Source organism: Mustela nigripes, chromosome 16, assembly GCF_022355385.1.
Source record: "Mustela nigripes isolate SB6536 chromosome 16, MUSNIG.SB6536, whole genome shotgun sequence".
Lineage (NCBI taxonomy): Eukaryota > Metazoa > Chordata > Mammalia > Carnivora > Mustelidae > Mustela > Mustela nigripes.
In genome coordinates this window covers 33,280,964-33,306,762 of record NC_081572.1, presented here as the reverse complement: position 1 = coordinate 33,306,762, position 25,799 = coordinate 33,280,964, and the positions used below count along the sequence as shown (strand labels likewise).

The window sequence follows — 25,799 nt, the reverse complement described above, 5'->3', positions numbered from 1 at the left end:
ACCACCTTGGTGAAAATGATGGGAGATAGCCAAAATGTAGCCCACTACTGTGCTGTTTCTTCAGACTACATGTACCTTATTAACTACAGGAATGCACACAATATAACGCTGTGTTTCCACAGGTCCCAATGCTCACTCTGCTTCTGTGCTCCTGCCTCACTGTACCATGCCTCAGTTTTCAGTACGAAACTATGACAATCACAGTTCTTTTGGTTAAAGTTTGAGAGGTATTTAATTAAAACTGCCATTCTACACGTGTTATTTCCACAGTCCAGTAATTTATTTTAAATTTGAGTAATTTCAAATTCCACAAACAAAACTGAAGAACAGCAATATTTTGTTTGAATTCTCTCTTCTGTACACTCAGTGATCTAAAACACCACAATATCCAACATACACAAACCTCAGGGAAGGGTTAGTAAATACACACAGATTGGAATCATGGTGCGCTTTGTTCCTGAATGGAATGGTCCCACAGAAAAAGCACAGGATACAGCACAACATAAGGGCACCTGTTACATATGAAGTGAGCAAAAACACACTAGCATTTTCTATATGCATAATGAGGAATCCTGCATAGGTTAAAGGGCCTTTTATGCTCATTTAAAAGTCAGGCAGGTTGTCTGTAATGCATTTTTCAAATAATTTGGAGAGCACTGCAATCCAATGTAGGATATGCTGATTAGTGTTGTCTTTGTTGGCATTGACAGTCTTACATGGTCACATACCAATATTTTTGCTGTAGCTTTTAAGTAAAGAGATTTAAATGCATTTAGACAATACATATCGAAAGCTGTTTACATACACTAAATTTAAGAGAATCAATATTAGAGTTTTTTTCTCTTTAAACACTACAGAGTGCAAATCAGATTCTTCACAACAGATTGAGTATTAAGCAGTTCTTCAAAGTATGAGGGGGAAGAAAAAAAAAAAAGCCCAAGTGAATAAAACATTGAAACTATTCCCCTTTGAAAATAAATTCTAAAATGATGCGGAATGTGAAATAAGCTTTTAACAGGTGATCCGAGTTTATAGTTAGAAACAAAGTAGTCCTTCATGAAATAAAGGTTACAAGAACATGTGCCTGTTTTCCCCGTTATAAACTGAGAAGCAGTAGAGACGATGTTTCAGTAAGAAAATATGCGACTACAGGATCAGCTTTCTGTCTCACATGCTGTACCCAAAGCCAGGCTGTGGCTGCCCATAGGGTGGTGCAGTATAACCATAGCCAAAAGGTGCCTGGGGAGGGACTGCAACACTGGGTCCTGCTGTCAGCATCAACTGGGGCTGACCTAGAGAAGAAAAACATGAAGGGTCAGAGGGTGGGGAGGCAGGGGGTGGGAGAAATTGTTAGCACTGTAAGACTATCACACTAATCTCACACACTTAACAATATAATCACAACTTAGAATGAGTTTTGTGGTGGCTCTTTTGACTATCACAATTTTGGCACGACAATCACCTTAATAAGGGTTCTGCCTAAAAAGCCAACAATTTAGGGCAGAGGACAGAACTATAACAGTAACTATGTTATTTCATTTCATGTAAAGCAATATACACAGACATGCCTGACATGACTAAGCAAGACAGCTGCCAATAAGCTCATCACTCCATGGTACTCATACATTATGTAACACGTTTTTTTGTTTGTTTGTTTTTATATTTTATGTTTGTTTATTTGACAGAGAGAGAGTGAGAGAGGGAACACAAGCAAGGGGAGTGGGAGAGAGAGGGAGAAGCAGGCCTCCCAGTGAGCAGAGAGCCCGATGCAGGGCTTGATCCCAACACTCTGAGCCGAAGGCAGTCGCTCAACAACTGTTAGGGTGACAATATATAAGCCTAGAAAAGCTTAATTTTTTTTAATAGACGTGTTTTTCTCACAGATGAACTTTTAAAGTTAGATTTAAATTTCTGATTTAGGGGTTCCTGGGTGGTTCAGTGGATTAAAGCCTCTGTCTTTCGCTCAGGTCATGATCTCAGGTCCTGGGATCGAGCCCCACATCGGGCTCTCTGCTCAGGAGGGAGCCTGCTTCCTCCTCTCTCTCTGCCTGCTTGTGATCTCTCTGTCAAATAAAAACGTAAAATCTTTAAAAAAAATAAAATTTCTAATTAGGTTTCTGATTTAAATTCCTGATTTAGCCTCTCAGTAGGTTAGCGTTTGATTCCTGACTCTCAGGTCATGATTGTAAGGTTGTGGGAGCCCCGAAGCTGGGCTATGCACTTATCAGGGAGTCCTGCTTAAGATTCTCTCTCCTTCTCCCTCTACCCCTGCCCCTGCTGGCATGCAAGAGAGATCTCTCCCTCTCTCTAAAATAAATAAATAATCTTAAAAAAACAAACAAACAAACAAGAAAACTGCTTTAAACATATCGAAGTAGTAATGAAATGATAATCTAATGTATATCTAGCAAAGAATCTAGTACTAATTAAAACAAAAATAAGACATAGAAATATACATTAGGTATGAATACTTAAAGAGTATATACCCTGTTTCAAATACTGTTAATGCTCTCATGTACTTCATTAAAAAAAAAAAATTTAAGTAAACTATCCCCCCAACAGTGGGGCTCAAACTCACAACTCTGAGCTCAAGAGTAGCAGTCTCTACTGACTAAGCCTGCCAGGTGCCCCAACACTCTTAAGTATTTTAAGTAGTGGTTGACCACATAAAGAAAACAACCTGTAGAAAACCCGTCTTATTTAAAGGGAGAAAACAACATAATATCTCTACTCACTCCCCCACATAAGAAGTAGATTTAAGCCCCCAAATGAATGTAAACCTAGTGCAAGGTTTCTCTCTCAGACAAGTGACCTCGTGTCTTTTTTTTATGAACAAGGAAAATTGTTGTTTGTGAGTAAATTCTTTTTGGAAATCAGCAGTTTTAACCTTAATGCTGAAATTTTCAACTGCCTAGACCAACTCTCCATTTAAACGCTCTGAAGATAAGCCAAATTCAGTAGGTACCCCCAAAGTATTATGGGATACTGTGTTTCCTATCTCAAATATGTCAAACATCTTGCTCTAATCTTTTAACCTGCTTCAATCTAATCATCTTTAATCTTTTAGATTTATCTTCTCCAACTTTATCAAAACCACACAGTCCTCTAAATTCCTGGAATCCTTTTAATATATAATAGAAAGGAGATAACTGTCATAACAGATTTGTAGTTTATCATTTCCTTTAGCAAGGTGGTCACAATTTTATGCTTTCCTCCAAAGAACACCTGGTTATAGTTCTGTAATTTATAGCTACCTAATTAATTCATTGTTCAAATGAGTATGCTCACCAAGAGTAAAAGGGAAAGGGGAAGCAGCTCAGACTTGCACATAGAAGAAATTAAACTGCCTTCAATATTGACAGAGTGTCTCAAGATCCTCTCTCTGTAAAGTCCTCAAATGGAAATAACCCAGTTCTCTGCCCTGGTTAGAACTTAAAGATGTACTCTTTATGAAAAGCACAATAAAGACACCCTTGGCATGTTCTCTTCTTTCTGCATTTCTGAAAACTGAACTCATTAATATTTCTTAGTAATTTACAAATCAATCAGTGAGCACGCAATAGGAAAATTAAAGTTATGATCTTAAGTAACTGGTTTTTAATATTGTCTTTGCATTTAAGATGACCTTAATCAACAATTTCAAAGTCTGCTTTAAGACTGTTTTCAGAAAAAGATGGCAAAATTATTCCTAAACTCAGTGAGCCTTTTGCACTTTAGAAACTTACTGTATTTCTGTTTTGAGGTAGGATCCCTAGAGAATGAAAGTGTCTGCCTAATACTTTTCTGTGGGGTAAAACAAAGAGAGCAAGATTACCATAAACAATAGGTTGCGTCTCTGTAGCTTGTTCTTCTTCTTTTCTCAGTGACTCTGAAGCATCTAATTTATCCACCTGGAGAAAAACAGGTAATGTTACTTAGCACCTCAAAAGTATTACAAACCTAGGTTTATGGCAGAAAGTGGAAAAGCCTTAGTATGTTAAATTTTGTCAAAATAAAACAGACTAAAGAACATTCTCAGGCCCCCTCAAATTCATTGGCAATGTTCACAGTTCAGTCAAGGTGATTTTTAGCACTGTCATTATAAACCCTCAGAAAGGAGGGATTTATAAATGCCATAAAAGCTCACGCCAGGCTAAAACTGGGCATGCTAGGATGCAGCCAGCCTGAGGGAGGGAAGTAACGAGAAGGAACCACTTTTTCAAATGAAGTTTAAACCATGTCAAAGGTAATAATAATGAACTCATGACCAGGCAAAACTTCCCTCCCCAAAGGAAAAGATATTCAAAGAAGTAAATGAGTTAATGACTGGACAAATGCTCATTTGGAATAAGCTATCTTTTGCCAAGTGTGCAAAGTTTCTGCTGATACTGTTACAGGTGCAGACTGAAGTTTAAGACACGAAGTGGCCCCATATTCCACTGTTTGATAAAGACAGGCTGCATGTTCTAATGCTCTATTTTCTAAGAAGTAGAAATAGTAGTAGGAATGCCTAATTTTTGCCCCAGTGTCTTGGAGGAAGAATTTTTTTGCTTTTAATTAAAGTAGTAAATGGCTATTGCATTCTAACTACTCTAAATAAAAGTGGATAGTATCAGAAAGAACTAATACTGTAGAAGTCCGAATGTTTAAAAAAGTTTTTTAAAAAAGTGAAAGAAAGGAGCTGGAGTACATAGGTCCTTCCACAAACTAGTTGAGTGACCCTGGCAGACCATTACACCAATCCTCAAATTTCCTGTCTGTATAATGATAACTGAATAAGATATTCTGCAAAATTTATTCTAGGACTAACAGGATTTGGTTCTGTTATTCTGTGAAAAATTGGGGAGAAATGTTATTAGGACAGAGGGCTTATGGGATGTCTACTATACAACTTCCACCTACATTTAAATTATATTTGTCTTTTAAACTATATTTAAAAAAGTCTATCATTATACCTGAGGTAAAACTAAAACTTCAAATTTTGATGTTATCTATTACTCGTGGTTTTCCAAGTCCTAAGTGTGTTGGGTGAGATGGGGGGCAGAGTGCAGGAAAAACTTTGAGTGAATGGTCATGGCGTATTCTTCAAAAAGGTAAACAGTGAAAATCACAAAAAAAGACATGCAGACTTTAGTGAAAAATTATAAAGACCGGGTCCTAAAAAGGTTAAAGTAGCCTGTAGTTTCTATTTGAAATGATTTTAAAATGCATGTGTGAGTCTTTACATAGGTTATTAAGGTCAGGACAGTATTTTATACATATTTTGTCCCATATTAAATATTATAAATGTAAATCAAATCCATTCTAGTTTATCAGAGAATAATCTGAGAAAAGTTGGGGTATACACCCTAGATACCTTCAGATAAAATGTCGTTTTTCTTCACTTGGAAAATGGACTGATTATGCTTTTGTATGCCGTTTTCCTATTTCATGGCCTATGTGTTCAGTGTTACAAATTACCCCTATATTGAATTAAAAACAACTATGGAATAGAAGTACCATGAGAAATACCCAATATTTGGCATTCAAGCTTAAAAATTATTTCAGCTGTATACTATGAAGCACAGTCTGTGCCATCAGGGTCAGATAGGGTTTTGCTAACTAAACAGTATCCAAGAGTGAGCTAAAGAGGTTATACAAAAAAATACATGGATGAGTGTAAATAACTTCCAAGTTATTAGAAGAAAAATGAAACACCAACAAAAAAAAAAGTCACCACTGCATAATACATTTCCAGACTTTCAAGGAAAAGAATCTGAAGGGAACACATGTTTAAGCATTAATGTCAGAGGTGAACCTAAATCAAATGTTCAAGAAAGACGTCCTATTAAAGTAGTACACATTAAAGACTTAGAAGAAAAGCTAGCAATACCACAATGCCCAGGCATGGTCACAGACAGGTTGGGCATGGGGGGAAAGAACAAAAAATAGTAACTCTGAAGGAATAGCATCAAATTAAGCAAAAATTTTATTTTTCTATATAATGGGACAGCCTCTGGCACAGCAACATCTAATTTTTGTTTCCACTGACCCAATTTAGATTGCTCAAAAAAGAAAAGCAGAGAAGGCTTTAATGAACATAAGCTTTTGTTAAGAGCTGTAACAAAAGTTTCTGATCCTTGGATTTAAAAAGAAAAACAAAGATAAGCATGTCACTGAGTTCAGTTCCATCTGTACTATTAAAAATTCACTATAATGTAAAAGGCTTTTCCACAAAGACTGCAATATGCTGCAGAGGAAAAGTTAACATGCAGTCAGTTATTTTGGTGTATGTGTGCATGAAAAAAAGGCAAAAGTACTGAAGCAAGAAGTGAGATCTGAAGATGACTGTTGCTATACAGGCTCTCAGGGAAACACACACAGCCCACAGCAATGCTTTAAGAGTTTCAAAAGTAGTATGATGTAATTGCAATGACTGTTGTACATGCTTGATTTAAAACAATGCATAACACTGCAGTTCAATTACCTGTTTTTCACACACACGCTTTCTAACTGCCTTGCTTTACTAGCTGCTGAAGGGCCTCACACACAATGCATTTTACTCAGGTTTGCCGTAAGTTCCAATGGTGATTCCAGTTTGGTTCAACATAATGCCAAGGCATTGTCCCCCACCCAAAGTCTTTCAAATTTGTTTCAACTCTCCTTTACCTTCCCACCCTTTTAGTACAACAATTTGATACCAGTCATAGTTTGTTTCATTTACACTGGGATGGAGACAAGCCAATGAAGGAAGCAGCAACCAAAAAGGTGCCTAAATTTGACCTTGGACAAGCCAACGGATGAGTAACAGCAAATTTTAGGTAGCTTCAGAGGTGTGCCTTATTACAGGAAGAAGTTAATATTGCTTCATTATATACAGAAATAATCCATGTTGCTTAGCAACAATTATAGCAAGCTACTCTCATGATTAAAAAGTTTTGATTCTTCTTGAAAATGGACTAGCACCATAAGAACTGGACACCTGGAGAAACATGAGGAAAGTCTCTTCGGAAGCAGCTAGTATCTCTTGTATCTACTTTCAGCAAAAAATTAGTAAGAATCAAGAGATCAGAAACTGGATCACAGTCCTTCAATACCAAAAAAAAAAACCCCAAAAACCTTTTAGGGCATATATATACATATATAAATTCAACAACTGTCAGGCAAAGCTCACAAAATAAAACCAGAGGCTGCTTAAATTTATTTAGAGTATTAAGAAAATCCTATTATGGTCCAGATACCCTGACAGGGAAAAGAAATTTCCTGAAACTTTGGAATTAATATGGAAACTCACCAGGCTCGGTTTTTAATAATATATTTAAGAGAGACTGTGAACCAACTACTGATTAGCCTCCTGCCCTTCCTAAAGCCTATTAGCCGATTAGTAGCAAACATCTACTAATGTCCTACAGCTCTATTATAGTTATGTTTCAAGGGACTTGCAGAGGCTTTAGTGAAAATTTATTTGGGGGAAAAAGCAGCAGCAGCAGTGTAGAAAAGGAAGGAAAAAAAATCATGCAAATTCCTTAGACTTAGTCCTCCAGACTTAAAGATGGAAAAGAATCAACTTTCACCTTTTCCTTTATTGCATCAACCTGCAAAGGAATTCAGAAGGTGCAGCTTAGAAAAAAAATCAAATTCCATATTGAGCATAAAAAGGTAGAATCAGCAACAAAGGTTTAGGGGAGAAACAACTAACCACTAAAAAAGGCATGAGAAAAGTGAAAATAAAGGGCATACTGGAAGCAAAATTTAGGATTTTTTTTTAAACTTCAGAGCTTATTGCAGAAGAATTTATGCTAGAGTCAGTGTGATAGAAAGCAGCTTAATCGCTAGTAAAACTTACAGCATTTCGGTTAACAGCAGCTTAGAGCCAGGTCTCTTAAGTTGGCATTATGCATATGAAAAGAAGCTATTCTCATCTATGGCTAATATAAGGCAAACGTTTTCTTATACTGGACTTCAAGCAGTTTTTATACCAAAAATGCTAATTCTTATAAAATTATGACTCAACACAATGGTATCTACTTAGATGGCACCCTAAGGAAATATTCATATAGGGGTCATTAGCAGTACTTTTTTTTCCCCCTTTACTCAGACATGCTGAAGAGTCAGATGTGAGACTGATTTTAATAAGTTTTAACAAATGGATCCCTTAGGACCATTTAAAAATGTTCTACAGTAAAAAAGCTAGTAACTGTTGAGGATCAAGTAAGTAAAAAAAATTATGACATCGAAAAGGTACATTAAGTGAATTTTGTAAGATGATTATACCCAAGGCTTGTTTAATGCATTTTTAGGTAATATGTTGTTAATTATTAACCTGCTATATTTTTAAATTAGGGGTTAAGCTACCAAAATGTACTACCAGAAGATCAATGGGATGTTAAGAATATAGATTTTGCTTCCCCAGAAGAAAACAGGCAGATATATTAAAGTAAAGAAGCAACCAAATAAAAGGGAATCTACACTACTAAGTTATGGATATCTGAGTTATAAGAACTGATTTGAGGAAGAGGTTATTTCTGGGGGGAAAAAATCTTTTTAGTAGATGTTTAAAAAAACCCAAACATACAATATAGAAGTAACACTATTCACCCTCAGAAATACGTGAAGGGTAAACATTCTGACAAGTTATGTTTGAGTTCCCTTTTCCATTCAATGTCATTTGTCAGACATTATAAATTACTGAAGAATAAAAATATTTTATGACAACCAAATGACTTAACACTTCTACTAGAGAAAAAAACATTTGAAAAAAATAAATCTGCATGTGGAATTTTACAAATCCTTGAGATAAATAGTTCTGAGTATACTAAGAGGCACCATTACCTTTGTCAAGTATTCCTTCATGACCTGGATGAAATAGGGCATGGCAAAATCCATGATATTGTGCCTCCATGCAGTTTCCAGGACAACATCTGGCCTTAAAAGATCATAACAGGTAAAAAGACAAGCTCCAAAGCACTCTCTTTTTTCTTCCTGCAAAAACCACTGTAGAAGTTCTTCAGCCAACTCAGTATCTTTAGATTCAGAGGCATACTGCATTGCATCCTATTCAAAGGAAAGGATGAAGGTCAAACATTAAACTCAATCGTAATAAACTGGCAAAACGAGTAATACAATGAGGGAGGAAAACATTCAAAATTGATTTCTTGAAAGAAAATATGACAAGGTGACTTTTTTTGTTTTTTAAACAGATATTTGACACAAACAGAAGATGACCCTCAGAATCAAGAAAATGACTTAATTACCATCCCCCTCAAATGGGGGATTAAAGGCAATTCTCATACACTGATATTTGTATAGACCATAATCACTTCAAATATAACATTCTTAGAGTTAAAACAGATCATCCAGTTCTTGATTTAATAGGGCTGCCCCCACCAACTTTATCCACCTTGTACAGGCTATCTTTCTTGCACAGCTCTACACTCTGTTTCCAGCGATTGTTGCCTTTGAAGAGATAAGCAGCAATTCTTCTGAACTCAATGAGTTCATGTTTTTCCAAACGTTGAGCAAGTGAGATATTGTCAAAGTTGTCATAAGCATCTATTGATGTTCGCAGAGCCTTTAAAAAACAAAAAAATCCAATGCCAAATCAGTTTTAGTTTAAAACTTGTTCCATCATTTTTTATCAAGAAGTCATTACTGTGTCTGACTTGACCGATATACTGTATGATATGTGTCTAAAATACAACTTGATCAATGAGCCTTCTTATAATACAACAGCCTAGATTCAAGCCTCAGGCCTGAAAGTTGCAAGCTGAACAAGTACGGAGATTCTTTGATCTGACTGTATAACAATGTCCTCAAAGGCCCTATAAAATTTATAAAAGGTACTATAAAAAATGTAGAATTTCTAAACGTGCAATTTTCTCCAAGGTTTTCAGTATCAAGAACTTGAACAGTTAACGAAAATGGGAGGATTTGTAATTTGGAGGATAAGATTCTTTGCTTTAGAGAAACTCCTGATACAATTAAACATGAAACTTAGGAATACAGATTAGCACGAGATCTGAACCCATCACACTAATAATAAGAGAAAAAAAAAGGGAGCAAACTTAACCTTAATTTTTTTTTTTAAGATTTTTTTTTTTTTTTAAAAGATTTTATTTATTTATTTGACAGAGAGAAATCACAAGTAGATGGAGAGGCAGGCAGAGAGAGAGAGAGAGGGAAGCAGGCTCCCTGCTGAGCAGAGAGCCCGATGCGGGACTCGATCCCAGGACCCTGAGATCATGACCTGAGCTGAAGGCAGCGGCTTAACCCACTGAGCCACCCAGGTGCCCCTTTTTTTAAGATTTTATTTATTTATTTGACAGACAGAGATCACAAGCAGGCAGAGCAGCAGGCAGAGAGAGGGGGAAGCAGGCTCCTGAGCAGATTGTTGAGCAGAGAGCCCAATGCGGGGCTTGATCCCAGGACCCTGAGATCATGCCCTGGGCTGAAGGCAGAGGCCTAACCCACTGAGCCACAGGCACCCCTACCTTAATTCTAACTTTATGTTTGCAAAATTCTTACCTAGCTAAAGTTTATTAAAAGACAGATACTAATATGCTATTGAGCAAGAAAAGCAGAGAATAAATACACTTAAAACCAAGTAAGTTTTAGTTCAAAGACTTTTTGAACCTCACCTAAAATCTAGATGATTAAGAACAAAGTAACTACAATATTTTTCTCAAGCATCAACTAAGACATGATCTAAGCAAAATTCTGCAAACTTGGCAATTAGAACTCAGATTTATCAATCCTGAAAACATCACTAAATTTAGATCCCAGGCATCTAAGTATCTACTGTTTACAATTCTAAGGGATACTGGGCTTTTTTTTTTTTAACCCAAACACATCAATTTAACCACTCAATCATAACCCGAGTCTTGGAAAATATATGCAAGAAATAAAAGGTTTTACCTGATAATCTTCTTCTGTAATGAAGAGGTTGTTCAGTGATTCGTTCACAGATTTATTATTGTGGTTTTGAACTGAACGCAAATATGGTTTCACCAGCGGTAGCTGTTTAACCTTTAAAATAAAGAGTTTTGTTACAAACAGAGCATATCCTTAACATTCAACAAAAGTTATCCCAACATGTCTTAGTTCCTTGCTGAGATTCTTAAAGGTTGTTGTTTTTTTTTGTCCCCCAATTTTATTTGACACAGATTGAGAGAGAGAGAGAAAGAGAACACACCTGCGTGCACGTATAAGCAGGGGAAGTGGTAGAGGTTCTTGAAGCAGGGTCCCCACTGAGCAGGAAGCCCAACACAGGGCTTGATCCCAGGACTCTGGGATCATGATCCAAGCTGAAGGCAGCTATTTAACCAACTAAGGCACCACCCTGAAATTCTGAAGTTTTTAAAATTACCTTGCTGAAATAATTGACAGCACGAGTATGATCCAACCGTGGAGACAGCACCATCAGCAAATCATTTAACAACAGAGGCTTGAATTCTAAGTAGAACTGTATTGCTCTGTAATATAGTTCTACATTGGCAACCTAAAATGGGAAAAACCCACATGTAAATTAAGAGTTATTTCCTAATGAGCTTTCTCCTTTCAAAAATTCTATCTTCTGAAGAAGATACACACCTTGGTAATGATATCTTTGAACTGCCCTTCTTTCCATGCATCAGTTGGATGATTCATCATAGTAATTATGGCATTATCATATTCTTCGTACTTGTCATACAAAAACACCAATTCTGCCCAAAGATGAGCTTGTTCTGCAGCTCTAAGCACCTACGTAAGAAAAGACTTAAATGCTTTAGATAGGAGTCTGTAATTCTAGCTAAAGCCTAAAAAAGGAAAGATGTTTTAAAGTTTTAATTACAGCTATAGAGCCACCTCACAATGTTAAAAGCTGAGTTACCTTAGGAATATTCACTCTGGACCAGAACAGTTCCAGGTGCTCCCTCATTTTCTGTGGCTTAAATTTAGAATATAGAATAGCTAATTCGGTAAACATTCCCATATGAGCTCGCTCAAGTCCCAGCGCTGCTTCCAACATGGTTATCAGTTCTTCAAAGTAGCCTCGATCCTGAATAAGGGAAATACACAATTAAAGATAAGACCATCTGCAGCAATAGCTCTCAATTAATAAAAGACCCCTGTTCATTACCTGATAGTAGTTGATAAGTTCCTCCAATTCATCTGCATGTACTACTATATGAAGCCCACACATCTGAGCAAGACGAAACTCCTTGCCATCTACACAGGCGAAGCAGACCTATAACGAAAATTTCAATTATGTAAACACAAATATAAACATGGCTGGTTAATTCAATTAATCATTTAAAGAGATTTCCAAGAATCTTAATTCTTCGAACTGGTGTTAAGATTACCTCTTTCCATGTTCGAGTACTGTTAGCTTTCCTAGCTCCATCAACAGCTGCCTGATATTCACCCAGATGAACCAGGGTAGATGCCAAGCGTCCAAAATTGGAAACATTATTATACAATAGTTTAGCAGCATCATACATCTTTTCATCATAACAACGGTCACCAACCTGAAACAAATACAATTCATTTTCATTAAGTGTAAACTCGATCCTCTTTCCATAGTCGTAACTCAATTTAATACTGAGACACATTTTTTCTTGGAAATCATCAGTTGTGATACGTTAGATACTATTTAAAAAGTTCCTTAACAGCTTATCTTTTACACTCTGAAAAAAATTTGAACAGGAGGGACGCCTGGGTGGCTCAGTTGGTTGGACGACTGCCTTCGGCTCAGGTCATGATCCCGGAGTCCCGGGATCGAGTCCCGCATCGGTCTCCCAGCTCCACGGGGGGTCTGCTTCTCTCTCTGACCTTCTCCTCGCTCATGTTCTCTCTCACTGTCTCTCTCTCAAATAAATAAATAAAATCTTTAAAAAAAAAAAAAAAAAATTTGAACAGGAAACCTACTTGTTGGATATGAGCATTATTTGGCCCATTGATGAATTCTTCTAACTCTGCCAGGCGATTTGTTTTAGCCAGGGCAAATATCAATTCTGTCTCCACATAGGACTCACGAGCCTTCTTACGGGCCATCTGCAAGTACTTCACTAGTTCTTCCCAGTTTCCTAGGTATAAAGAAGAAAGTAAGTCCACACACTAACATCTTAACATTTACCTTTTCACTCAAATAAACAAGAATTATTTATTTCCTTTCTACGGAAACAATAGAGAATAATAAATGTAAATGATGGAAAGTATCTAAAATGGCAAAACTTTTATTACATTTCTGTATTATCACTGACCAAATGAATAGCTGAATTCCCCTTTTCCTTAAAGTTGTCAGATTAGAAATCAATCAGAATTTTATGAGTAAACCAAAATTCCAAAACCACAATGAGATACCACCTCACAACAGTCAGAATGGCTAAAATTCACAAGTCAGGAAATGTCAGATGCTGACGAGGATGCAGAGAAAGAGGAACCCTCCTACACTGTTGGTGGGAATGCAAGCTGGTGCAGCCACTCTGGAAAACAGCACTGAGGTTCCTCAAAAGGTTGAAAATAGAGCTGCCCTACAACCCAGGAATCGCACTACTGGGTATTTACCCTAAAGATAAAAATGTAGTGATCCGAAAGGACATGTGCACCCGAATGTTTATAGCAGCAATGTCCACAATAGCCAAACTATGGAAAGAACCTAGATGTCCATCAACAGATGAATGGATAAAGAAGATGTGGTATGTATACACACACACACACAATGGAATACTATGCAGCCATCAAAAGAAATGAAACCTTGCCATTTGCGACAATGTGGATGAAACTAGAGGGTATTATGCTTAGCGAATAAGTCTCTAATTTGAGGAAGTTGAGAGGCAACATGAGGGATTTGGCGGGTAGTAAAAGAATAAATGAAACAAGATGGGATCGGGAGGGAGACAAACCAAAAGAGACTCTTAATGTCACAAAACAAACTGAGGGTTGCCAGGGGGAGGGGGGTAAGGAGAGGGAGGTGGGGTTATGGACACTGGGGAAGGTATGTGCTATGGTGAGTGCTGTGAAGTGTGTAAACCTGGCGATTCACAGACCTGTACCCCTGGGGCTAATAATACATTATATGTTAATAAAAAAATAAACAATGAAAAAAAAATTTTTATGAGATTTCAGGGATGCCTAGGTGGCTCAGTCAGTTAAGCATCTGCCTTTAGCACAAGTCATGATCCCAGGGATTTCTGCATTGGAATCCTTGCTCAGCGGGAAGCCTGCTTCTCCCTCCCCCTCCTCCCCTCCACCTCCGCTTGTGCTCCCTCTCGCTATCTCTTTCAAATAAATAAAATCTTAAAAAGAATGCTGAGATTTGAAAACAGAAAATATTCCCTGTGGACCTTTGTAAGTTCACAAAATGCAGCCCTTCTATATGTGGACTAAGATGGAGTGCTAAATTTCTTCACAAGTAAACCATGCAGTATCTCATTCCTATATAAATTCAGAATAGATCAATATCTTAATGCCTAGCTTAATCATAGCTAAGGTACATATTATGAGGTCACAAACACATAAAAGAAGTCATACCACTAGTATTGGCAGCTTGAACAACTTCCATGTAGGATGAAGGATCATCTGCTTTGATATATGAATCAATGGCTTCTTTCACCATTCCTTTCTGCAACTGGGCTTTTGCAAGCTGACTCCAGACTGCAGGTTCATTGCAGCGTTCAGCAAACTCATATGCCCGATCCAAATTTCCAATATGTTCAATCAAGACCTAAGCAAACAATTTTTGAATCTGAATTGTAGTAGAATGAATCTTGCCACATAGCAATTAAATTTAAACAGTTAGGATTGTGCTTGCTTTGGCAGCACATATAATAAACAGTTAGGATTTTATTGCTTTTCTATGCCAAAGCAATCAATTATGCTGAGCCTAACAGTATAATGCATACATTGAATCAACTTAGGCAATCTGAAGATCTACCTGAACTGCTGAAGTATTGACATCAAATTTCCGGAAAATGGCAAATGCTTCTTCAAACAACTCATTGCAGATGGCAATATTGGCAATATCTGGGGCATCATAATTATCCAGGCGGTTAATATACTCCATAACACGTGTACGGTCAGCCTTGATTGCAGTGAGGATGAGGAGGTTTTGCAGATTCCTTTCAAGAAAAAAAAAATTGCATTATTTCAAAATCTTATTAGTCAGAGAATAAACATTGTGGCTATGAAGAGTTTTTTGTCTCAGAGGCAGGGTAAGAAGAGGAGGCTATTGGAAGAGTCAGAATTCAAACAACATTCTCTAAGCTTTGTCTTTATCTTCTTCTCAAAAGTGATAGGTCGCAATTTAAGACTGAATATTAACAGCCAATGGACCCTTCTTAGAGCGTACCTGTGTTCACTGAATACAGAGTTATCAAGGACAATTTTCTCCAGCAGTTCAATGAGTTCATTAGGAAGGTCTGCAGTCATAAAAGCCTTGACAGTTACTGACACTTCTTCAGGGTCCTGAGTCTCAGACAAGGCTGTCTGTACAACCTACAAAGTATACAGAGAGAGAGATATATATATACACACATACATATGTATGTGTGTGTATGTATGTGCATATATATACATATATATATATTTGTTTATTTAGGGAGTTAAAGTACTGAAAATCAAGATGGTTACTGAAGACCTTATCTGATAAGAATAAGGTGGCATCTCAGCAGAAAACTTGAAATAAGAATGAAGGAGGAAAAATACCTTTAAACTCATCACAAAAAGGTCTTTCTACACAAATCCACGTATACCCACATCATGTGTACTTCCAGTCTCCAGAAAAACCACCCTAATTACATAACTTATTTTTCCCTGATTAAAATATTATCTGTGATAACCACTCCTCATTATCATTTAATGGCTAACTACAAATTCAACTACATAGATGTGGCACTACTGACTCAGTAATTCCTCTATTTTTGGCTAATTGTATGGCTCCCAGGAAGCTTTGTATCTAAAATGGGAATTTTCCTTAGACATGCTTCCTAGGACAGGAACAAAAAATAAATAACCTTCAATTTATTCTCTTCTATATTTGTACTTCTATCAAAAGAATTTAAAAACATTAAGAGCCTTCAATTTTTAGGGTTCTAAAAACCATTTTTATGATGTGTGTGCAATATATATGTTAGTATAATTTTATTTTCTACTTTTTACTGCCTTCTCTCATAGTTAAATATGATCTATTTGAGTACATATGGGTATGATGACAGGAAAGTTATTTTGTTTTTTTAATAATTATTTTATTTATTTATTTGACAGAGATCACAAGTAGGCAGAAAGGCATGCAGAGAGAGAGGAGGAAGCAGGCTCCCCACGGAGCAGAGAGCCTGATGTGGGGCTTGATCCCAGGACTCTGGGATCACAACCCGAGCCGAAGGCAGAGGCTTTAACCCACTGAACCACCCAGGCACCCGGGAAAGGTTTTATTCATAGTTAAAAAGATAAGCCTTAAACACATTTGTCAATTTTACCTGGTCAATTAGGGGTCTCCTGTAAGGATTGCTTTCCAGCAGCACACTACCCCATAATTCTGGATCCTTTCGGCGTACCAAATAGCGGGAAAGACTTTTGAAGAGGGAATTCTCATTGCAAACCTAAATAAGATACTAAAGGTTAGTTTCAAAATAAAAAGTAAAGAATTTCTATAAACTAACTTTAGTTTTCAAGGTTATTTCTTATGATTTATACCCTGCTCGTGTTTCTTTTTTTAATCCATCACTTTTACATATAAACCTGAATAGGTCACAACCAAGTTTTTATTAAAATTCAGTATATGCTACAAAGACATTATTGGGGCAATGACTAAACTAGAATAAGACAGATTTTAAAATTATTCTTTCAGTATCAAGATGACTAAAGTTCGTATCTACAGTGTGGTCATGAAAACAGAATACTCTTAGTCTCAGAAAATACACACTAAGGAAGTATGTACCATATTCTCATATGTACATATATATATATACATATATGTATGGTGTGTATGTGTGTTTATGTATGAGACAGTGTATGAGAACACAGGTGATATAACTACTGGGGTTAAAATGTTAGTAGGTGAATACAGACTTAATTTACTATTTTGGCCCCTTTAAATTCACAATTATTGGCAAATAAAGTTTTTTTAAAAAGCTACAACTATAAGGAATTATTGGCAAATCAAGTTTTTTAAAAAAGTTACAACTACAAGGAATGCTCTATATCACCTAAAGCCACCACGAAACTCAAAATTCACTAATCTAACATTATACAACAGGTATTTAAAAATGCAGCCTTCTCTCTGTAAACATTTAGCTAGCAGTACTCACATTAATAAGTTCCAGATCACACTGGCCACGTTCATAAGCAACACAGGCCAGATGTGGATCTCTCTTCTCACAATACTTTCCAACAACGCGACTGTCATAATAAGGATTTTCACGAAGAAATCTCTCTGGGTTGTTATTACTGTCTATGTAGATTTTGGCTAATGCATTGTGAGTAGCAGGCTCCTCACAGCCCTCATGAATTCTGGCCTCTAGCCAAGGCAGAAGCAGTTTCAATCTAGTATTTCAAAACAAAACAAAACAACCACATATACACACAAAACCACACACGATATATTATTAAAAAACACACAACTCTTGACAATGCTAACTACAGAAATACCTTATGGTATATAACATGCTCTCCCATATATAATTTTGAATTCTCAACAATTTTGTTACAAATTGGGAAATTAAGATTCAGAGACAGCTAAATGATTTGTCCAAGATTATACAAAAGGTATAGAAGATTCTCTTCAGAGTCTCCCAGACCTATCTGCTACACTATTTAGAAGATATAGAAAAAATACCTTTTTTTTTTTTTTTTTTTAAATACTAGCCAAAATACCTAAACTTCAGATAAATTTTGTTTGGAAGTAAGATGGGAATGTCATACCAAAAAACAGGCCAGATTATCTAAGGTTCCTTATCATTTTTCTTTTTAAAGATTTTATTTATTTATTTGACAGATGGAGATCACAAGTAGGCAGAGAGAGAAGAGGAAGCAGGCTCCCCACTAAGCAGCGAGCCAGTGTGGGGCTGAATCCCAGGACCCTGGGATCATGACCTGAGCCGAAAGCAGAGGCTTTAACCCACTGAGCCACCCAGGCGCCCCTCCCTTATAAGTTTTTTAAAGATTTTATTTATTTATTTGACTGAGAGATAGTGAGAGCAGGAACACAAGCAGGGGGAGTGGGAGAGGGAGAAGTAGGCTTCCGGCCAAGGAGGGAGCCCGATGCTGGGCTCAAACCCAAGACCCTGGGATCAGGACCTGAGCTGAAGGCAGACGCCTAACGACTGAGCCACTCAGGTGCCCCAGTTCCTTACAATTTTAACACAATTAACAGACATTATCTACAGCCAAAGGGGGCAGGACCCTAAATACACAATGTGAATAAAATCTGGTGGCTTTAGAAGCTCTGGGTTTAATAATTCTAGCAGTCATATGACCACTCCACCAAGAAGCATGGTTTCACTAAGCTATAGCTTATGTTTCAGTGGTTCTGATGACCCAATACTCTTTTGACAATGGTGTAAGTATTAAAAGCACCTAGAGGAGGCGCCTGGCTGGCTCAGTTGGTAGAACCTCCAACTCTTGATCTCACGGTCATGAGATCAAGCCCCATGCTGGGTGAGAGGATTACTTAAATAAACAAGCTTTAAAAAAATAATAATAAAAATAAAAGCACCCACAGGAAAAATAACAGGCCATATTTTGGCTACCGAACTCGTATAGTTATTATGAACTCATTCCCATTAGGGTAATGACACAAATTTGTATTAAGGCAAAAAAATCATGGTCCTATAAGCAAGTGCAACACAAGCAGATATGCCATGGCAACTGAAAAAATAAGTATTAGCTAAGGCATATAAACTAGTGACTCAGATGTGAATCTAGTTCATCACAATGTAATCTGTAACTTAAAGACAAAACTGTCTAAGTTTATCTGGCTATTTGCTTAGAATATACAAACAAGATGGTTTTCAGGTATTAGATTTAAGATGCAACTAAAACCTCTTTCTAAATGTTAAATTATTACGACCTATAATCCGTTCAGACCAGGCTCAAGTTTTTAAAATCAGTATTATATTCTGTATTTCCATTGTCTTTGAATACAGAATTTTCCTGCTTGAAATATTCAAATACAAATTCTAGAATACCATTTCTTTTTTTTTTTTTTTTTTAAAGATTTTATTTATCTATCTGATAGAGATCACAAGTAGGCAGAGAGGCAGGCAGAGAGAGAGAGAGAGAGAGGAGGAAGCAGGCTCCCTGGCGAGCAGAGAGCCCGATGTGGGACTCGATCCCAGGATCCTGAGATCATTACCTGAGCCAAAGGCAGCGGCTTAACCCACTGAACCACCCAGGCACCCTAGAATACCATTTCAAGGATACCTATACCAACTCAGGTTAAAACTAAGCCACATAGGTTTTCTTGTTACCTTTTCATAGAGTAACTTCCCACAGTTAAACCAATCCACCAACCTCATTTGCTACAGTAACACTTTCTAAACCAGTTCATCAAAATTTCCCAGCTAAAACAAAAAGACTTCATGGTATAATAAATACTAGAAGCACTTATACTATATTCTCCTCTACTGGAAATTCAGAATTCATATTGTCACATTACGGTTCAAACTAAAAATCAGTTTAACCCAGAGTTACACAGGGAATTCTTTTCTCTCATTATACCTGACATAAATTAATTAAAGAATTACTTACTAAAACAGTGGTGTCATACCTAACTAAAAAGAAACCTTTTACATAGTTTGTATTAGAAACATAGCCAAACCATAGCTGTAATTATAAACATGTAAATAATATCTATGACAAAACTGTAATGTTTCAGAAAACAGATTTTTTTCTCAGCAATATAGCTAGCTTGTCACTTCTAAATTAGGTGTCTCCAGGGAATTATGATCCAGTTTTATCCAACAGCTTTTAGGCAAATGAGAGTCTGTGTTTTTTATCCATTAGCCTGCTAAGAAAGACTACTAATTTATCTACATTTATGTAGGTTAAAATGGTATTATACCTGTTTCTTTTTTCAACCTCAGCAACAAGCTCATCAGTAGAGAATTGACCTCTTACAACAAGAATTAAATTTTTAATGACATCTTCAGAGCAATCAACATCAAGCAATCCTCCTATAACCACGGGAAGTCGACTTGGATTCACCTATGGTTGAAAAAAAAAATGCCATTATGTCACTAACAAGCAAAACAAAAAGGGTTTTTTTTTTTCTTTTTTAAAAAGGGAACTCTTATTTCCCTCTTTTAAGCTCAATTTGAAAGTTCAGTAATAAACCAAGAGTCTAAATTTATAAGTAGACAGAAAAAGGAGGAAAGGGGTTGGTTAATTACCTCAGCATTGCTCTAAACCCAAAGAAGCTATAAGATGTGTATGAAAGACTAATTAAAAGACCTCCATTACAGCAAAACTGCTTTTCCATTTCTCAAGTTAGAAGGTAAGGTTTCAAATATCTATGTTTAAGATGGTTTTAAAACTGCTCTAGAGTCTATGGCCTCTACCTCAGCGGTTGGGTTATCAAGTAACTAGTGTGTAGGTCACCCAACTTCTTCAACTACACCAGTCTGTTCTGTTTTACGCTTAACATGAAGGTAAAATTCTAATCCAAATAACAATTCTGAACGAGAAAAGAAAAAAGTTGCCAGGCACTGTAGCAGGCTACTCCCATTTTGTACAGAATTTCAAAAGGATATGAAGATTTCCAGAGTGTGAGAAGTAGAATTTAAGGTAAGGTATTTTTTAAGTATTACTTACCTTCTGTACATATATCTCTATATACTTTTGAAGATTATTTCTATATAAATAGAGCACCAAATCATGGACAAAGTCAAATCGATCACATACAATGATAAGTGGTAACTGATCTGTTAGCTTTGCTTCCTGAAAAAAGAACAAAAAGAAGACTTACTATCAAATCTACGTAAAATATGAGAATCTATTCTACACTAGCAGGAGAGGCTCACATAAACTTGGTTCTTCTCTCAAAGAAAGAAATGCCCCAGTAGCTGGTGTTCCACTAAATTTTTTGTAATTCCACTCAATTTTTAGTAAGCTAGACTCAGATTCATAGCAAAATACCAAGTCCTTCCACATACACCCTTTATCAAAAAAGTTAACAGATTTGTGAGCCACCAGTGGCATTCAGGATATAAAATAATCACAGTAGGACTTTCATTAATAGTAACATTGCAAGTGAGTCTGGAGTTGACTTAAGAACTACAGTCACATTATAAAAATGACGATATAAATGGTTCATAGTTGTTTCAAACTAATGATTTTTTTACCCCTCCCAAATTCCAATCTACATGGCCCGCCTCTAACACTATTACAATAAAATCTAAAGAACAGCATGATGGTTACGAAAAAAAAAAAAAGAGAGAGAGAGAGACAGAGAAAAAAGCAAGCACATAAGGAAAAGACATCTTTAAATTACCAATTGCTTTTATCATTACAAATACCAAGCTATAATCCTACTTATAGATTGACACAGATGTTACAGACAGGTTGGTAAGACCTGTACTGGGCATTTACCTGATACATGTCCTGTTAAATTCCACAGACATAAGGTACAGCACAAAAAACAATAGTTTCCATCAGGAATTCATTTATACACAATGAAACATTCCTCAATAAATTGATTCCTCTATGTCAGTCTAATAAGGAAGTACAACTAAGCAGAACAGGACTTTCCCCAATGACAGCCACTGAGAACATTATTTGCAATGTTAAAATAAAATGGTTCATAAGTTTAGTGCATATCACTCATCCAATTATAAATAACTTGAAGAATAGCCTATGAAATGTTCAGAGAACACCAAACTAACTATGGAAGAAGGGAGAAAATCCAAATAAAAAATCAAAATGGCTGTAAATCTGAAGTGGAAGTCCAGCTGCAGATTTTTGCCATTAAGGAAAGTCTAAAGCATGTATTATTTAGCACCATGGAAACTCTGTACTAACAGCTACAATAATTTCTAGAAAAAATGTTGATCTACCTATCCATAAGATTTCAGTTGGCCAAGTTTTTCCTACTAAATGAACATCAGAAAGTCAGTGGATCAACACACTATTCTTTTTCCTCTTTAACATTCACATAAAATATTATATATTTTATATATTTTATTTTACCACTTAGAAAATACACTTAACAGTAATGTAAGATTACCTAGGCATTTTAGTCTCATGCATGGGTCTTTAAGAATTCTGTTGGTTAAGACAACTATACCATATTTCTGAAGAAAATTTAAGATTAGAAAAGTAGATTAAAAACTAGTGTTTTTTCTTGACTGCCTAAATTTGCACGCGATTTCACATATGGGAAAAATGCTAATAGTTTAAATTATTTCCTAAAAAGGTTAACCCACTAGCTATTATGGTTAAACATTTTAAAGAACAAAACTGAAATTACATAAACACATTCAGAGGTTTTCTTAAACATTAAGTTATTCACTTAAATCATATTTATTGAGGATCTATATACTGGACACTGTTCTTATGCACTAAGATATAGCAGGGAATAAGGTAAAGCATTCTCTCAGGGAACCATGTTCTGGTGGAAAAAGGCAAGGTCTCGTAATGTTAAGTGTCTTAAAGAAAAATAAAGCAGGACATGGATGAGGTGAAGATGGAAGGTAGGTTTTATTCTAAACATGGTAATCTGAGACATCCTTGCTCATAACATTTCATCAGAAATCTGAATAAAGGCAAGGAATTCTTGTCATGAAGATTTGAGAAAAAAGTAGAAAAGGGCACAAGCAATGTCCTGGGGCAGGAGAGAGTTCAGGGAGTTCCAGGAATAGCAAGCAGGCCACTGTGGTTTAAGTACAACCAGAAAAGAAAAATGATAAAAGAAATAAGATCAAAAGTAGCAGAAAGCAGATCATGGGTCTGAAGAACAGTTCCATGCTTTCTACAGAGAGCTATAGTTCCACAGGGTGAATGCATGAGCCAAATGATATTATGACAACATTTCATCCTGTCACAGGCTACTTTAAAGAAGTCATCATCAATCAGCATTGGTGGTGTAGTGATGAGCATAGCTGCCTTCCAAAGAAGTCATAATCTACCAATCTCTGTATTCCTGGTGGCTAACAGATAAATGGCACTTGAATGTTCAGGATCAGAGTATTTTTCTTCTCAGAGTTTACATATCACACCAGTCAATTACCATACGGCTAGTGTCTCCAAAATGAAATTTAATGACCGCGATGATGAGATGTAGCATTATACAGGTCAATAAGGAAAGTGAGTGAAGGGCCTAGTATGCTCATTCTTACTACTGGGGTACAAGGTAGAATACAATAGTAATATCTAAGTACAGAGTTCCCATTTCAGACTGAAGATAAGACACAAGGTTTACCTTTAACTTCAGCTGGAAATAAAATTCCTTCATAAAGTTAGGAATAACATAAAACCAAAGGGGAAAGTTGCCTGATAGAAAATGATCACATGTTGGCTGACTACCTTATTTCCAAGGTCCACCAACACAGTTTTGTTTTTTTTTTTTTTAAAGATTTTATTTATTTATTTGACAGAGAGAGATCACAAGTAGGCAGAGAGGCAGGCAGAGAGAGAGGAAGGGAAGCAGGCCCCCTGCTGAGCAGAGAGCCCGATGCGGGACTCGATCCCAGGACCCTGAGATCATGACCTGAGCCGAAGGCAGCGGCTTAACCCACTGAGCCACCCAGGCGCCCCCCCACCAACACAGTTTATTAACAATAGTTATCACTCGAACACCTATGGCATACAAGGTACTTGACTAGATGAACACAGCTTCTGGATGGAGAAACTGAGGCTAAGGCATACTAGTCAATTTGCCTTAGGTAACAGCTAGACAAATACCAAATGAACAAACAATAGCTAATGACACAACAGAATTTGAACCAGGGCTGACTGGTTTAAAAGCCCAGAAAAAACATCCATTTTCCTACTCTATCAAACTTACACCTGATTCACCGTGTGATGTGTGGAAGGGGAGTCCTCTTCTCATTAGATCTCAGGGGCTATGCAACATAAGGTTATACCATGCTAAAATCCAGAGGATTTCTGAAGCTCAAGATCGTAATTAAGTGAAAATAGTTAATTTAGTACCATTTTACATATAAATAATAGAAAAATACAAACCCAGTTCTAAAGCAATGACAACTGAAGCGTAACAGTTAAGAGCTTAGTAACAAAAAAGGAATCAGTGTGAGAATCAGGTAATATTTAAAAAAAAAAGGAAACAGTACTGATACTCAAAAGAGGAACTGAATTGTTTTCTTGGGTACTCTACTCAAGCATAAAGCACCAAATCTTCCTGATCTGGAGGGCTTTTTGGCACCAGAAAGCCTTGGGTTTGAACACAGCATACTATCTAGGTTACTCAGAATACTCATGATGGCCAAGACATCATAGAAAGCTATAGATACTGGTGAAAATTTATCTTTTAATCTAAAATATAAGGCAACTTCTATACTTAGTAACTAAGAGTTTAGCTGTTTAATCTAGAGCCCAGCAATAATTTTTCAGAAGGGACAGCAGCTAATAAAACTATAGATTTAGATTATCTATGTTATTTAGTACAGTATTTTAAACTCAGTATACTGAATTACAAAATAATTGTTTTGGTTTTAGTTTCAATGTAAAATTCTTCCAAAAGACAAAAAATACTTAACTTTATATACAGTCTCTGGAATTGTTTCATATATATACACACACACCCATGTATGTGTGTATAAAATTTAAGTGCAAAATATATTTTTAAGGGGTAATCAAAGTTTTCTATAGTTTATTTTTATCGGCAACTGCCAATTTTAAAGGTTTATTTTCCTTACTGTATAACTGGTAGATATGACAGTAAAACTAAACATCAAACAAATTTAACTGCCCATATGTTCTGATGAGCTAAAAATCTTTAAACCATTATTCTTCACTGCAACACAGGCAGTTCTTACTTTTCTATAACTAGTGTCGAAAAGCTGAGGGTTTTCTTTTGTTAGATCTTACCTTCAGTTTAATTAATTACACACAATTAATATTGAGTTTCTAGAGAAAAGCTACTTCAATGAGAGAGAAACCTAGGTCCTTTAGATAACAAACCCTTCATGTAAATACAGGCTCCTGAAGGACATGAGGGCAAACTGACCTTAATCTTTAAGAGGAGTATACCTGAAAATCTAAACACTGAGAATCTCCAACTACTTTTCAAATTTTTCTTCCAAACTTCAAGTGAAAGAAATTCTTTTGACACAGTGCTATTTTTTCTTCTTTTAAAGAAATTCTTTTGACACAGTGCTATTTTTTCTTCTTTTAAAGAGATGTTAATTCTTCTTTTTTTTTTTTTCGGTTAAGATTTTATTTGTTTATTTGACACTCAGAGATCATAAGTAGGCAAAGAGGCAGGCAGAGAGAGAGGGGGAAGCAGGCTCCCCACTGAGCAGAAAGCCAGATAACAGGCTCAATCCCAGGACCCTGAGATCAGGACCCAAAGTGAAGGCAGAGGCTTAACCCACTGAGCCATCCAGGCACCCCAAGAAGTGTTCATTCTTAAGTATTACTTACCACTTCCCTTATTTCGAAGGAAACCAGAGTATTAAATATGGAAGAAGTGATTTAGCACGTAATTTGAGACTGTTAAGAATTTCCCGTTAAGGGAAACAGTATTTTTAAAAATTTATTCATCTGAGACACAGAAACAGACACAGAGAGAGAGAGAGAGAGAGAGATAGCACGTACACCCTTGAGTAGGGGAGAGAGGCATAGGGAGGAGGAGGAGCAGACTCCCCACTGAGCAGGGAGCCCGATAAGGGGCTCCATCGAAGGACACA

At 36.5% G+C, this 25,799-nt stretch overlaps 1 protein-coding gene across 2 annotated transcripts in view; it reads right to left on the bottom strand.

The window, feature by feature from the left end:
• Window positions 1-258: 258 nt before the first annotated feature.
• CLTC (clathrin heavy chain) overlaps window positions 259-25,799 on the bottom strand; it is a 64,908-nt gene continuing 39,367 nt past the window's right edge. The window contains exons 15-33 of one of the 2 annotated variants that reach the window (XM_059380554.1): window positions 20,746-20,871; window positions 19,997-20,139; window positions 17,244-17,478; window positions 16,413-16,535; window positions 15,287-15,432; window positions 14,873-15,056; window positions 14,470-14,662; window positions 12,865-13,022; window positions 12,300-12,464; window positions 12,077-12,184; window positions 11,828-11,995; window positions 11,548-11,697; window positions 11,324-11,455; window positions 10,873-10,983; window positions 9,359-9,529; window positions 8,791-9,012; window positions 7,533-7,553; window positions 3,815-3,890; window positions 259-1,292 (exon numbers count right to left, since the gene is read on the bottom strand). In XM_059380554.1, coding sequence (XP_059236537.1) covers window positions 1,168-1,292; window positions 3,815-3,890; window positions 7,533-7,553; window positions 8,791-9,012; window positions 9,359-9,529; window positions 10,873-10,983; window positions 11,324-11,455; window positions 11,548-11,697; window positions 11,828-11,995; window positions 12,077-12,184; window positions 12,300-12,464; window positions 12,865-13,022; window positions 14,470-14,662; window positions 14,873-15,056; window positions 15,287-15,432; window positions 16,413-16,535; window positions 17,244-17,478; window positions 19,997-20,139; window positions 20,746-20,871 — 2,757 coding nt within the window. In that variant the 3' untranslated portion in view covers window positions 259-1,167. The remainder of the gene's footprint in view (window positions 1,293-3,814; window positions 3,891-7,532; window positions 7,554-8,790; window positions 9,013-9,358; window positions 9,530-10,872; window positions 10,984-11,323; window positions 11,456-11,547; window positions 11,698-11,827; window positions 11,996-12,076; window positions 12,185-12,299; window positions 12,465-12,864; window positions 13,023-14,469; window positions 14,663-14,872; window positions 15,057-15,286; window positions 15,433-16,412; window positions 16,536-17,243; window positions 17,479-19,996; window positions 20,140-20,745; window positions 20,872-25,799) is intronic. The other variant, XM_059380555.1, reaches the window with a different exon arrangement.